The following is a 15,328-nucleotide window of genomic DNA, read 5'->3' on the forward strand; positions in this document are numbered from 1 at the left end:
CTTTTGTTTCTCAAATTAAAACAAAGCTCACCTTTTGATAAAGTATGAGTAACCGTTGCCGATTGTTTCTTCAAAAATTCTAGGCACATTTCTTGAGGTAAGCCCAATGAGTGCATCATGCATGTAAAGGCCCTGAAGGAGAAGAAGAAGAATTGTGAAATTAAATTCGTCAACAAATTTGTATTAGTACCAAATTTCGCTTTTGTCTTACCCCAATTGTCGAAACACAATATTTTCCATAGAATGTGGATCTAATTGTTGCGGCTTCTCAGCGCTTGAGCCGCCATCACCAATCACAGCTGTTGTCTCGGCTGAAGCACCACCGCCACCTCCACCAGCACCACCACTAGCCACTGCTGAACTTTCTTCGCCGCTTGTTTGCGAAGCCGTTTTTTTGACCAACTGCACTGCTAAAGGTACAGCAACAACATGCTCATGATGTGATGAACTAGATGAGGAAGCAATTTCGCCCTCTCCAGCTGTTGTTGTACCAGCGGCACCACCAGCTGGAGCTTTTACTATATTCGTTTCTACGGCTGTTACGTTTTCTTTGCCATTGCATTCTATTTCAGTCTTGTTAGCAAATTCCTCTTTATTTCTCAGTTTCTTTTCGGCCCGTCTTTTACGCATCGCCAAACGATGTTCTCGCTCACTTTGCACAGCTTCGAAAAAAGCTGCAGCCCAAAAACGTGAACTATACCAGATCGGTTGTTTACGCATGTAGATGTAGAGATACTCACGATACGGATCACAGCCAGGAACTTCGACTGTAGATAAAAGAGGTGATAAGAAGTTAGTTTTAGATACGTAACTTAAAGACCCTTTAATGTGTGCCAGCTCAGAGCTTTAGAGTTTATTTTTTAGCACTGAAGCCCTCACTTAAAAGGAATAGAGAAAATTTCCCATTAAAACTTTTTTGGTTCCAGTTAATAATTTCAAGCTCTGAGGAAGGCCTGACATCTTCGCGTAGTTGTTTCTACGACTAGCAGTAGCAAATTTTCTTTGTACTGAGATCTCTGTCCAAAAAGGTTATGTACTCTAAAACCAGGAAGAATCGATCAAAGTGAGTTTCGTAACAAATATTACCAAAAACCCTCAAAGTGCTAATTGATTGAGCCAAAAATTAAAAGAAAGCAGTTGGGAGTCCTTCATGAGTATTCTTATCTCTAATGATGGTGATTTCCATGATGTTTTTTAAAAATACCAAGCGGCAAAGCGGAACATGATGGATTATGAAATATGGACCGCGGACATTTAATATAAACTAATAGATATGAAAGGGATCGATGATGGGCAAAGTAGGACAGACGATATAAAATGGACACTTTATAAGGAATTATGGATTTAGGACGATGAACTATAAGTTATGTATTATAGAAAATGGTCGAGGTACGTTAGACGAGGGGCGATTGTGGAAAACGACGATGAACCATAGATAAATGGCGGTGGACGATGGTTGATGGACAAAGAACAATAGATGATGGAGGAAAATATGGACACTTTGCAAAAAAGGATGGATTAAAGACGATGGGTAATAGAAGAGGATTAAAGACAATGGACAATAGAAGAGGGCGGTAAAGAAGGGCAAGTCACGATGACGTATATACTATGGACTATACTTATGGCCAATGGGCAAGGAGCGACGGACGTTGTCGATTCACAGGGAACCAGTATAGGAGATGGGCAATAGAGTATTGACGATGGTTGAAAGGTGGAGACTAAGGGTAGAGCTTAAATATAAGATCACCGCATCTCCTGGTCCGTATTAAAAATGAGTGCAAATCACCTCTTCTAGATGATTTTTTTGAAGAGTGGAACTGTCCTTAGAATGCGGATGATAGAAGTAAAAGAGGTGATAGAACACTCACGTAGCTTCATGATGCCATTTTCAATTCGATATTACTTCATCGAGTCGGAAGGGACGCTTCCCGACATTTGGTTTTAAACGTGAAGGCCAGCAACAGACAAGCTCGACAGCGGAGCGGTTAAACTCTTACCTATCCAGAATCAACCCCGACATACAAAATATATGTCGTGCTTGCATTGTGGCCCCACATGTCTATTGTAATGTGAAACTAATGCCTCTAACACACCTCTCACTATGGTCCTACCCTTTTGAAACTTCAAGTTTCCTTTGACTCCCGTTAGAGGATAATGATGACAATTTGTGATCGGTCGCGCCTAATGGATAGGACGAAGCACTGCCACAGCAACAACAACAACAGCGGGGCGTGATAGATACATGTCAGTTGTGAATTAGGAGCCAAAACAAGACGAGTACCATCTTATCGCGAATAACAGAAACTTTATCTTGCTCAGTATTGAATTAGTTTCTAACTGGACGCTTAAATAAGAAAGATTCTGACCGAAATGTTTTACATTCTGCCCTCAACTGAAATCAATTCTCAAAACAATTTTCCATCCACCTCAAACTCACTTTCGTTGTAGAACACAAAACAGATATTCATAATTATGGCCGCCGGTGAATAATCCTCGCACTCTCTGCACTCGAACAAGACAATCGCAAAGTACTGTATCATCGAATGAAATGTCGCCTCATCAACACGTTTCACTTTGACTTTCTGTTCGAGCAGAAAACGCGTAAACCACTGACGCCCCGCATCGATACGCGTCAATGCACCAAATTCCGCTTTCAACTCCAAACCAATTGCGGCAGCATTCATAAAGAGCACCTCAGTAAACCGCTTCATAAACTCTTTCACCGGCTCTTCGCCAACGCGACAATCCAAACTGATGGAAGAAGCCCATGAGGGCACAGAATTTTGTGATTCAGAACGTATAAAGTTGCGCCAGTCTGTCGACTCTATACTCGGGCTTATTTGCACATCGGGATCATCACGTAAACTGGTAACTGTACTACTATTCGAATTACGACTACGTGGTGGCACCACCATACTAGTGGCTGAGTGTGTCATGGTGGGTGTGGCGGCGTGTAAGTGTGTAGATTGATTACGTTGTTCTGGCGAATTGCCATCACCACGGTCGGAGGATGGCGGTTGCACATCAATATGTGGCGCACCAGCTTTCGTGTTGGGCATAGCAGCATTTATGCTTAAAAAATCGGTAATACATGTAAGATCTCTTTGCATGTCGAGTTCACTGCGTCGTGCACCGGGTATAGTACGTCCTGGGAGTCCATAGCCGCCTGAGTGACGCGATTCGATGGAATTCGAACGTGTTTTGCTGCTCATGTGCGAACGATTAATGTGCGGTGCGGAATATGAAGACGAAGATGAACTGGAAGATGATGAACTCGAAACGGAGCGTCGTGGTTTATTGCGTGTTTTGGTGCATGTAGCTTCTAATCGGGGTCCTAAAAGGGAAGCAAAGGGTGGTTAAAGTAATTTCATTTCTATAAGAAGTTAGACGCAGAAACTTACGTGGTAATAAATTTGGATACCGAAACCGTCCTGATATGATCTCTTCATGCGCTCTTCGCGCTTTTACTCGACGAAACTCGTAATCGATTTTTGTATAATCTATGGAATCGTCAACTGCAGGTATTGAGAGTTGTTAAGGAAAATTGCATTGCAAGAGGTATGGGAAAAAGCTTACATTTAGGAACCTCTTCATCATCATCACAATATTCGGACTCGCTGGAGCTGATACTGAGTGTGAGCTGAAAGATATAAAATTTAGAAATTATCAATTTGCTGGTAAATGAAATGATTGCGCTTTGTCTGGAGTTAAAAAGAGACCAAGGGAGATCGGCACCCGAGCTGCGGGAATAAATCCTATATCCGAAGGAAGATGTGGTGCTGAAGATAGGCGATACGATGGATGAGGTATGATAGACGCTGGAGCGTGGGCCATAAATATTGGCGATGAATAATGAATGATAATATAATAGACGATGGAAAATGGACAAGGGGCGAAGGATGACAAGAGATAAGCGATGGATAGTAGAGGATGGCCGGTGAACTATGAACGATGGATGATGGGCAAGGTTAAGCAACAACGGATAATAAACAATGCACTGCGGATGGGGAATGATAGAGGATGGGCGATGAAGGATCACGATGGAAGATAGGCGATGGGTGACGGACAATACACGATAGACGATAAGCGATGAATAGACGAAGGGCGGTGGACACTGAACAATGACTGGTTGATGATGGATGATAGATGAACAGCGGACCATGTGCAAAGATGACGCACCATGGATGATGGACGATGGGCAACGGATGACTGGACCATTGACAAAGCCCATGAACAATGGATGACAGAAGATGGGTAATGGGTGAGGGAGTGGCGGCGAACGAAAGAATGGACAATGCGCGTCGGGCGGTGGACGATGCTGGATGGATGTTGGACAATGGATAAGAAACAACGGATATTAAACTATGGACGATACACGGAGGAGGGTCAACGTTGGACACGAGATGATAGAAGAAGGATGACGATGGAAGGGGACGATGTAAGATTGTCGAAGAATGATAGATGATATGTATGATAGATGAGAGATGGTGTATGAGCGACATGGAATGTAGGAGTTACATGGGACGAAACACGATAGACGTTGGGCAATGTAAGACTGGGAATGTGATGACGGATAGACGATGGGCGGTGGATCGTGGATAATACAAGAGGAACGATGGATAATTAGCGCAGGATAATCCGCGGTGGGCAATGAGCGATTTAAGATTGGTATTGGATGATAAATAAGAAACGAAGGGTTTTAACCGACGGACGATTGGAGATACATAAAAGATTATGGACTATAAGAAATGTGAAAAAGACAATAGAAGAGTAGATGCCATTGGACCGCGGACGATGATCTATGAACGATAGACGTTAAGGGGCGATCAATGGTCAATAGCGACCAAAGATGACTAAAGGCGAAAGGCTATGGATGACTAACGTTGAGCGTTGAATAATGGACGACTTATGAGGGATAATGGGTAATCTATGATGGACAGTGCCCCACAAGCGATGGACTGTGAGATAAGAACGTTGAAGACTGTGAGATGGACGATGGATGATAAGCGATGCACTGTGAAATATGGGCTATACACGATGGACATTGAAGGGAGGGTGGTGGACGATGAACCCTATCAGATGGATGTGTAACACGCATTAATGGACGATATCATAGGAACCCTACAAAATAGGAGATGTGAGACGGTAGATGCTAGAAAAATAAGTGCTCCTCCAAAATTTTGAAAAATCAATAAATATTGACATACTTTTTGATACCCTAAACAAACAAAGCTCACCAAACCATGGACGCCTCACAAATATAATTTTTGCACATCCATCCATTCAACCTTCACTTTCCAATCAGAACCATCTTATCTACAAAAATAGTATTTTGTTAACATGAACTTAACCCAGTTGCAGCAATGCACAATGGCCTCGACAATGACACAATCGAATTGGTGGTAAAACCCATTGGCAACAAAAATTGTTGTTGTTGTTGTTGCCCCAAAACCAAATGAAATATCATAAAATAACAAACAAAAAAACCTCAAAATTAAAATACCGACAAAACCAAAGTATGCTATAATCTACATTCCGGTTTGTCTGCGGTTATGGACCTGTTTGGCGCCCCTGAACTTAACCATGACGCTGCAGACACTGATGGGCTTGCCATTTTTGGATGGGTGTGTATGTCCAATGGGTGGTGGGTGAGACGCTAGCTAGCTGTTTGGCTGGTTAGTCGGCCGATGCCAAAGCGTTTGACAATCAAGACAAAATGCTAAGCGTTATTGAATAATTTCAAGTGTACGATGATATTTTATACAAAAATGTGGGTGGGTATTGAATTGGTTTACTGACTGGCCGACCACAGGATTTTAATAAATGGAAACTAAGCAAATACGGGCAAGGGTTTTTTATAAATATGGATTTGTATTTCTGTGGCGAAATTAAAAGGAAATTACGTAAAGTAAAGGTAAGGCGGGTGATGCCTCTGTAAGCTTTTCAGGTAAAATTAAATGCTGTAGCAAATAAGAGCTTAAAACAACACAGGAGCTGGGGTTATCCATCGCATTCTTAGGGCATTCTTAAATTGAAGACAACATTATCAAGGCCATCTTAGGTTAGGTTGAACTGGCCGGTCCATGAATACCTAACATAGACTGAATGAGTCCGTAGTGTTACCAGAAGTTTGTTTTAACGACCAAACTAAAAACCCCTATCAAAAACCAGGACCTATGTTATAAAATAGCTCCGTCCTCTTGACAAATACTAGAAGCTTCCTAGGACTTAAGCCACTTGCTGCTTCTAGATCTGACAGCTGTATCACTCCTAATAGCTCCTCCTCCAACCCGCATTTCCTACATCTGATATCACTGAGCAAGACTAATTTAAAGGCATGTGACGCCAGAAGGCAGTGTTCAGTCGGAATATCCGTCTTGAATCTACAGTCCCTCATTATAATGCTAGAAGCAACTTTGTTAGTCTAAGATTGTAAGACCTACACATAATCTTCAACACTTTACAGCCCCGCGCTTAAACCCACGCCTTTCCTGCTTGGTCGATCATATGCACCTCTCGCCTTCTCTTAATCTCGCTCAGTCGAATTGGTACGTCTACGGGGCAAGCTTCAAGGGATGCGCCTGTTTTAGCTAGTTCATCAGCTTTTTCATTCCCATCTATTCCCATATGCCCTGGTACCCAATATAGATGTATGCTTCTTCCTGTCCTGATTCTCCCCAAAACGCCTTACACTCTTACATGCATTTAGGTGCTGTGCTATGCGAGATTATTGCCTTAATTGCTGCTTGACTGGTAATATAAAAGTTAACACGGTTACAGCATAAGCTATTCTCTTCCAGGGTTTCGTTACGGCTAATATTTCCGCTTGGAAAACGCTACAGTAATCCGGCAGCCTGTAGGATCTGCTTATTTCCGGATCAGCACAGCATACCGCAGACCCTACTCCTTCCACTACTTTGGAACCATCTGTGTACACATGTATCGCCTCTTCCGCCATTTGCGCACCCTTGAGCCAAGCGTCCACATCTATTGCGGCCTTAAGCTCTTGTGATTGATGACGCTATACTACTATGGCCATATGGTCGGCGCTCAAGCTGCCCCGAGGCACCAAGCCTGGCTGCGGTTGTTAATGCTATGTTCTTTGCTACCAGGTATACAGGTGTAATGTGCAGAATGGCATACAGTGCAGCCGTCGGGGTTGTTTTCGGGGCTCCCGTAATGCTAAGCATCGATAGTCTGCATACCCCCTCTAATTTTTTGAGGTATGTTGTTTTTTGTGTGGCTTTCCACCAAACAAGAACTCCATAGTATAAAATAGGGCTTACAATCGCTGTAAAAACCCAATGAGAAAGAGAGAGCGATAAGCCCCATGTACACCCCAGCATTATTTTACATGCATAGAGTGCCGTTGAGGCCTTCTTGACCCTCTCCTCCACGTTGACCTTCCATGACAGATTACTGTCTAGGATGATTCCTAGATATTTTGTGCAAGGTTTCTCCTGTAAGGTCACCCCTCCTAACTTAGGCCTGGTCCAATTTGGGACCTTGTACCTCTTTGTAAATAAGACCATATCCGTCTTCTCCGCATTGACTTTCAACCCGACATTAGATGCCCAGATATGAATATCCCGAAGCGCCATCAAAGAACTAATCGTTGGAAGGCAGTTTCCACTTATGACAATTGCAACGTCATCTGCGTAAGTCGTAAGTTTTATGGGTCCCTCATCGAATCGCCTGAGCAGTTGGTTGATGACCAGCGTCCACAGCAGAGGTGATAGCACCCCTCCCTGCGGCGTGCCCCTGTCCACTGATTTCGTGGCCTCGTACAATCCCCATTGTGATGTAATCTTTCTGCAATCTAACATGCAGCCGATCCATCTGATTAAGGCAGGATGTACTTTAATGTAATTAAGACCATCCATAATCGCCCATTTTCAAACATTATTGAAAGCCCCAAGAAGACTCCTAGATCATACTCCTTATATTCCAGGGATTTCTCTATGCTTATTACCACCCTATGCAATGCAGTGTCTACCGACTTGCCTTTGGTGTACGCATGCTGTGTTGTGGAGAACAGCTTTTCATCCACCTTGGACTTTATGTACATCTATCAGCCTCTCAAAGGTTTTGAGCAAAAATGATGTTAAGCTAATGGTTCTATAGTCTTTGGGATACACGTGACCGATCTTCACCGCCTTTGATAGGAAAGCTACACGAGCAATTCTCCAAGAGTGCGGTACATGATTCAGCCTTATGCACCCATCGAATGTTATTTTAAGCCATTCCACGATCCCCATACTTGAAACTTGTAGCATGGCCGGGAATATACCGTCTGGGCCCGGCGATTTAAACTTAGACAACGTTTTCCCTGCCCATTCTATCTTGGTATCGGTCACCAAGCCCGGCACTACTAGCTCCGTGATCGAAGTGTGAGTGATGTCTGCTGACTCTTCTAAGCACTTCAAGGGATTCCTCACTATTACGTGACCATTCCCCGTTCTCTTTCTTTATTAGTCCTTGGACTACGTTTCCCCTTGCTAGAACTCTTTTCAACCGTGCTGTTTCGCTGGAGCACTCTATGTCCGTACAGAAACTTTTCCATGAGTTCCATGAGTTGAGAAGTTCAGTAATCAAGCTCCTACCCGTATGTGTTGACCAAGCTTTGTAAAATTTTGAAGATAAGCGATATTCGACTTCTTGGCCTCAAATAAATTCAAGGTTATTATGACGGCATTGAGGACAATTTCAGCTAAAGGCCACCTGCAGAGATTTCTAAGTATAGGTACGGAAAGTTCCCGTCTGCCAATGGGCATTCGAAGAGCTTAAAATAAACACAAAATCGAATGTATAATCGACATTCTCAATAATTTAATCTGACAAATCCTGATCATTTTGAATTTATAAATATTTTCAGTATAATCATTATTATTTCATTACATTCACCTTATTCGAAATACCATTAAGTATTTCATTGCTATTGCCAAGCACCGTTAAAAATTTCGACTTCAATATACCAATGCCCGGTGTACGTCCCATAAAGATTTTAATTTTTGAGCGTTCACCGCCTGGAGGCGTGGGCGGACAAGTATTCAAATCAACCATCGTTGATTAAAAAGTTGTTGTTGTAATTTTCTTGAAAATCAAAAGAAAATATGTTTATTGTTTGCTATATTTAGCTATTGGTGTTGTTGTTGTTATTGTTGTTATGTTGCAATCTCATACAGCTGGAGCGTGTCGGCGGCACTGGCTGCACTTAATTAATTGATCATACGCCGTGTATGACCTTGGGTTTGCATAAATGAAGGCAAAATGCGTTAGCGCGTGCTTTGTGTTTATTTTTAGTTGGTGTTCTTTTTATTATTTTTTGTTTGTTTTGTTCTATAATGTGTATAGTAGATTACAATGGACAAATTTCACACGGAATACGAGTTAAAGTGAAAGCTGAGATTAATTAGTGCGTTTCAATACTAATTTCTTTTTTGTTGACTTCTATAAATTGCAATTTTATAAATTGGATATTTGGTTTTTTAAATATAAAATAAATTTTAATTAAGTTTCAAATATTTTTTTTTTCTTATTTGCTGAGATTTGTTTTTTTGGATTTTTTATTGTATTTATTTCTTAAGTCCATACAAAAATTTATACATTCAAAGTTTTTCTTACACATATTTATCTAATTGTTTACTACATTTTTTATATCAAAATTTTCTGCAATTATATCAGTAGAAAATTTTTAAACTTAAATAATTTTCTACTGTTTTTATGTATGTTTATGCCTTTTTTGTAATTTTTTTTTTAATCAGCATTCTTTAATCTTAATCTTCTATTTGTATGTTTTTGGGGGTTATTTTTCTTTTTTATTTTTTAAGGTATTTGTTTGCTTTATTTTCTTATACTTTTTGTTAAATTTTTTATAAATATTAAGTTTCAGTATTTTTACTATTTTCTTATTTAAAAAATGTATTGTGTTTATATATTTTTATTAACTTAATTTTTTTTGTTTGTTTTTTAATTTTTGTTTATCTTTTATATATATGTGTCTATTATGCCTTTTTATTAATAATTTTTTTTTTAATATTGTAATCGGTATTTTTTTAGTTTTCGGAATATTTTTTGTGTAATAATTTAACTAAATTTTTTTTTAATTTTAATTTTAATAATATTTTGTTTTAATATTTTTACTGTTTTCCTTTTAAAAAATATATCGTTTTATTAATTTTTTATAATTTTTTTCACATTTTCTTATTAACTTAATTTTTTTTGGAATTGATATTAGAGAAAAATTGTAAGTTTACAAACGGCGATGGTTACTAGGACATGTTTCTGAAAATCACTTCTTCATCAGCTAGCTTTTCGGGAGCTGAGCGTTGAACTCGAATCTCCAACATTCATATCGGTGCAAGCCTTTGGTCTCTAAGAGTTGCCTTTTTATTTATATTCCTTTTGATCACCATGTAGGCACATCCACTCTGTATGTAGTTTATTCCTAATGGTGTGGATATGATATTTAGGCGAGCTTTTGAATAAAATTTTTTTTTTTGTTTTTAAATTTTTGTTTATATCTTTTATTTTCATGTGTCTGTTATGCCTTTTTTATTTATATTTTTTTTTCATATCTATTTAATCGGTATTTTTTTAATTTTTGGAATGTTTTTTATGTAATAATTTCTTTTTTTTAATTGTAATTTTTATAGATATTAATTTTTAGTATTTTTACTATCTTGTTGTTTAAAAAATGTAGTTTTATTAATTTTTTATGATTTTACTGGTTTTACTTATTTTATTAATAAAATTTTTTTTTGTTTGATTTTTAATTTTTATTTATTTTTTATATTTATGTGCCTGTTATGCCTTTTTTATTTATTAATTTTTGTTGTAATATTTATTTAGTCGTAATGTTTTTTTAATTTTTGGAATATTTTTTATGCAATAAATTAATTAAATTTTTTAATTTTCGTTTTTTAAAATATTAAGTTTTAATATTTTGACTATTTTTTTGTTTAAAAAATTTATTATTTTATTAACTTTAAATTTTTTTTTATTTTTCTATTAACTGAAATTTTTCTGTTTGTTTTTTAATTTTTATTTAATCTTTTATTTATACGTGTCTACAATTTTTATTTATTTATTATTTTTTTTTTTTTAATATTTATTCAATCGGTATTTTTTTATTTGTGGAACATTTATTATGTACCCCTCTATTATTTTGTTATTTTTAGGTATTCGTTAAAGCAAATGAGGCTTTATTTTGTATGTATATATTATTTTTGAGTTTTTGTATTTATTTTGTGTGATCTTTTTAATCTCCTTGTGTATTTATTCAAATCTTTTCATAAATTATTCAAATTTTGCCCTATTGTTTTGTATTATAAAATATATTTTATTTATATATATGTATATATTAATTTTAAATGTTTTTATTTATTTTGTGTATTTATTTAAATATTTTCATAAATTAATTTTTTTAGGGGTTTATTTTTTTATTTTTATATAATTATGTTTAAAATTTTCTTATTTATTTTCGGCATGTAAATAATTCTTTAATAATCATTTTTTTTTTTGGGATTTTTTCTATGTTATTGTTGAATATTTTTCACAAATATTTATTGATTTCATATTTTTTAATTGACTTGATAAATTTGTTAATTTTCTTCTTTAGCATTTCTTTTTTTAAATATTTTTTATAATTTTTATAATTTGCCTTAAAAATTTAACATTTAATTTTTATTTTATTTCTCTTTATTAATTTTTTTTTCATTTTATGGTTTTTTTTTTTTTTTTTTGAAAAGCATTTCTTGCAACGTTAAATGATTTTAAATCTTTTATTTATTGATTTGATAATTGAAATATTTTTTTGGGAACAATGGTTTTTGTTTTATCAGAATATTTTATATATAATTTAAATATCTATTTTCTAAAATTTTTAAACTTTTTCATAAATTTTCGTAATTAAAATTTCAAAATAAATATATGGTACTTTGATTTTATAGCATTTGCTGTTTTTTTTTTATGAAACTTGTTTTTTGGTTACTTGCTGTTTTCCCCTTTTTTTGTTACTATTTTATTTTTTTTTAATTTATAAGACATAAACATTCAATGCACAATTAGGGACATTAACACAGCTGATTTTACCAATTTAAAACTTCTGCTATAATTAAGCATTTGCTAAATTTCCTTCTGCACACTCGCCTTCGAACAAATACACATACACATACATATAAGCCAATTGTTCAAACGCAAAATAGCGTGCGAATATATGAATGTGTGTGTGTGTTTGCGGACATTTTTTGAGCGCTTAGCAGCAGCAGCACTAACGTTTTGTTGTTTATTTTTTGATGTTTTATCGATTTTTAACGTTGCAGTTGTACGTATTTTCTTACGTTGCTTTGCAAATATACGTGCGTGTGTGTGTGCGCGCATACAGGCCTCTATGGTGAAACGCGGTCAGTTTTTTTTAGCTTGAATTTCGTTTTTATTTTCCACGATGCCAATTCTTTGAAGGTTATAATTTAGCAAGTAAGAGACACGCCTACCAAGGCCCACCAAGCGGCTATGGCGAATATAACAAAGTTTTTTGTATTTTTATGCGAAACTACAAAAGAACGCGGAGGGAAAGACTAGAGAGAAAACAAATTTCTTTAATTAGCACATGGCACAAAGGGGTGTAGCAATGCAGTTATGACTTTGAGCAAAAAAATCTTGGAAAAGTATAAAGAAAAACTCAAAGAAAATGGAAATGAAATTAAGCGTGATGAAAAACCAATATAAAATTAAAAAAAAAATTTATAAATATTTGGTTTGCATTCAAATTTACTTTTGTTTAATATTAACAAAAAGTGAAATAAAAAAAAAAATATAAATTAACAAAAAGAAATAAAATGACAGAAAAAATTGCCGAAATGGTTTAGTCTGCAATTAGTTTCTGAAAAAATGTATTTTATTTGAACAAAAAACAAAAAATGAATTATAGCAAATTTTTAAATATTGAAAAATAAAACTAAGCAACTTGAAGAATTTTCTTTCAATACGTTGAAAATCTAGTTTTAAAACAATAGTTTTTTAATAAACTAAAAACAGAAAAATTTCGAACATCTATGGAAAAGTAAATTTACAATAAATAAAGAAAACAGTCGGTAGTACAAAAAATATCTATGGAAAAGGAAAAAAAATATGCAAATTGTAATATTCAGCTAAGAAAAATGCTGACATCTTTAAAGTTCACCAAAATTTTCAAGCAAATTTTTTAAATTTTTGCCGCCGCTACGCTTTTTCCTTTTCACTTTATTTATACTTCGCTTTTTGCTATTTTTATTTTTGTAATAAACCAAGGCACTTTTTCCACCTTTCAATTTTTTCTTAGCTCCTACTAAAAAAATTTTATTTTTTTTTTTCTAATTTTTATGGCACTATTTTTTCTTTAACATCACATTTTTTCTGGAAACCACACACTTTTCCTCCGCTTTTGAATTTTTCATCTTTTTGCGCAACTCGCGGTCATAGGAACACTGAATGTCCATTCGTTCTCGCCATACTTGACAAGGCTAAGCTCACTTCAAACATTTGGTGGGCTCGTATATTGGAGAGATTTCTAATGTGTCTCTAATAGTGTGTATATGCGTGTATGTGTGTGTGGTTATTACAAAGTGTATGATATGCTAAGCTGCTAAAAATTCGCGTTGCTAATATTTAAAGCAGTAATGAGGGGGGCTACCGAATGTTCGTCTACTCTTACTACTTAGTGGTAATTTCCAAACAGAATTGCTTTCGAGATCACTTCAAGATCATTTCAAGACTTCTTTGGAATGGTTTTCGGAACACTTTCAAAACTATTTCTGCATCATTTTGGTGTTATTTCTAGATAGTTTTCGGGATGATTAGAGACAATTTTGTTATCGGAAAATTTCTGGATAAAAAAGTGGGGCACAGGCCGGTAGTTCAGATATTCTGCTGCGCAAATGGCCGCTCTACCCCTTTACTGAGTGCATTAGAGACTAGGGAAAATGTATTTGAGAAAAGGTCAAATGTACTTGAATAATAATAATTTATTAAATACGTTTTCGCTTTGTTCAAATACATTTGACCATTTCTTAAATCAGTTTGTCCATTTCCCAAATAAATTTGTCCGTTTCTCAAATTCATATATCATATCGCTCATAAATTTCATTAAAATAAGTCTCGTGAGGCATAAGAAACAAATCTTGAGCTACTAACCAAGCGAACTTTTGTCAGTATCCACATGCATATGAATAATATGTCAAATTATGACCAACTTTTAGGCGCATTAATTTGGAGAGGTAAACGCAAGCACGTGGAGTAAAGCAAAATGCATAAAGAGCGAAAAAGCATAGGTAGAGAGTGCAAGTAAAAGAAATTGTTACCATGAGAGCAGCAAGAGAAATGAGAGCACACATATGTGAGACAGAAAACGCGCATGCCTTACAATGCATAGAATTAAGCTCTTCAAAGAAAATATCAACAAAAATAATTTGTAGTAAAACAATTTCTATGCACACGCATACTCCAAACATCTAAATATTTATGTATACTAGGGTGGTTTTAAAAAATTGTTGTCGGATTTTTTTTGGGGGCACCCCCCTAAAATGTTTCATTTTGTTAGATTTTACGATGGCCACAGTTGGAGCACAATTGGAAGATGTACCGCTGGGGCCACAAAGTTTTGAAATTTTCGATTTTTTGGCAGTTTGGTGACCCATATCTCTGGAATGGCTAAAGCTATTTCGCCGCGTCTTGTCTTGGTTTGGTGCTAAACACGCTCTGGGGGCGTTAAACCAAGCTTTACAGTGGCCCCAGTGATACGGGCTAACATCATCCAATTGTGCACAAACTTTGACAATCTTAAAATCTAACAAAATGGAACATTTTAGGGGAGTGCCCCCAAAAAAATTTTGAAATTTTTTTAGCCTATAAGATAAAACCACCATAATGTGTATATCATATAGATAAAAAAGTTTCAGTTTTATGCCTTAAATGTCTATTGAAAAAAATTATCAAAATGGACAATAAGCCAAAGATTAAAACTTAAATGAGGTATCTAAAGAACCTTCAATTTTTTTACCCTATGAGATAAAACCACCCTATTTATATAATAAATATGAACTCAGCGAGTAACAAGCATAGACCTACACGGCATATGTGCAACTCTTGATTTTTGTTTACATTGCATCAGCTGTTTGAATTCGCTTGCCTGAGTAAGCTTTTTTGGCACACAACCGGCAAGCCTTTTAAACATTTTCTTAATTTTTACTTTTTCTCTCGCGTTTTCCTAACAAAGCTTTCACTATTTATGTCGTTTGTTTATTCCACTTATACTCACTCTCTTTTTTCTCTCTCATATTTTTCAAAGAAA

At 36.1% G+C, this 15,328-nt stretch overlaps 1 protein-coding gene and 1 long non-coding RNA gene across 5 annotated transcripts in view; both read right to left on the minus strand.

Annotated features, from left to right (window-relative positions):
• The window catches only part of LOC137239489 (uncharacterized protein KIAA0513), a 33,831-nt gene that overhangs the window by 11,386 nt on the left and 7,117 nt on the right, over positions 1 to 15,328 (minus strand). Inside the window, exons 1-7 of one of the 4 annotated variants that reach the window (XM_067764839.1) lie at positions 13,304 to 13,449; positions 8,905 to 9,093; positions 3,577 to 3,640; positions 3,402 to 3,515; positions 2,438 to 3,334; positions 212 to 767; positions 32 to 132 (exon numbers count right to left, since the gene is read on the minus strand). In XM_067764839.1, coding sequence (XP_067620940.1) covers positions 32 to 132; positions 212 to 767; positions 2,438 to 3,334; positions 3,402 to 3,515; positions 3,577 to 3,640; positions 8,905 to 9,063 — 1,891 coding nt within the window. In that variant the 5' untranslated portion in view covers positions 9,064 to 9,093; positions 13,304 to 13,449. Of the gene's footprint in view, positions 1 to 31; positions 133 to 211; positions 768 to 2,437; positions 3,335 to 3,401; positions 3,516 to 3,576; positions 3,641 to 8,904; positions 9,340 to 13,252; positions 13,450 to 15,328 lie in introns of those variants that run through there. The other 3 variants (XM_067764837.1, XM_067764838.1, XM_067764840.1) reach the window with 3 other exon arrangements.
• On the minus strand, positions 9,655 to 13,286 carry LOC137239495 (uncharacterized). The gene is made up of 3 exons (XR_010949400.1): positions 13,169 to 13,286; positions 12,094 to 12,578; positions 9,655 to 9,669 (listed from the first exon to the last, which is right to left on the minus strand). It is a non-coding gene; the product is annotated as an uncharacterized lncRNA (long non-coding RNA).

The sequence above is a fragment of the Eurosta solidaginis genome, chromosome 2 (genome assembly GCF_040869045.1).
Source record: "Eurosta solidaginis isolate ZX-2024a chromosome 2, ASM4086904v1, whole genome shotgun sequence".
NCBI classification, from domain to species: Eukaryota; Metazoa; Arthropoda; class Insecta; order Diptera; family Tephritidae; genus Eurosta; species Eurosta solidaginis.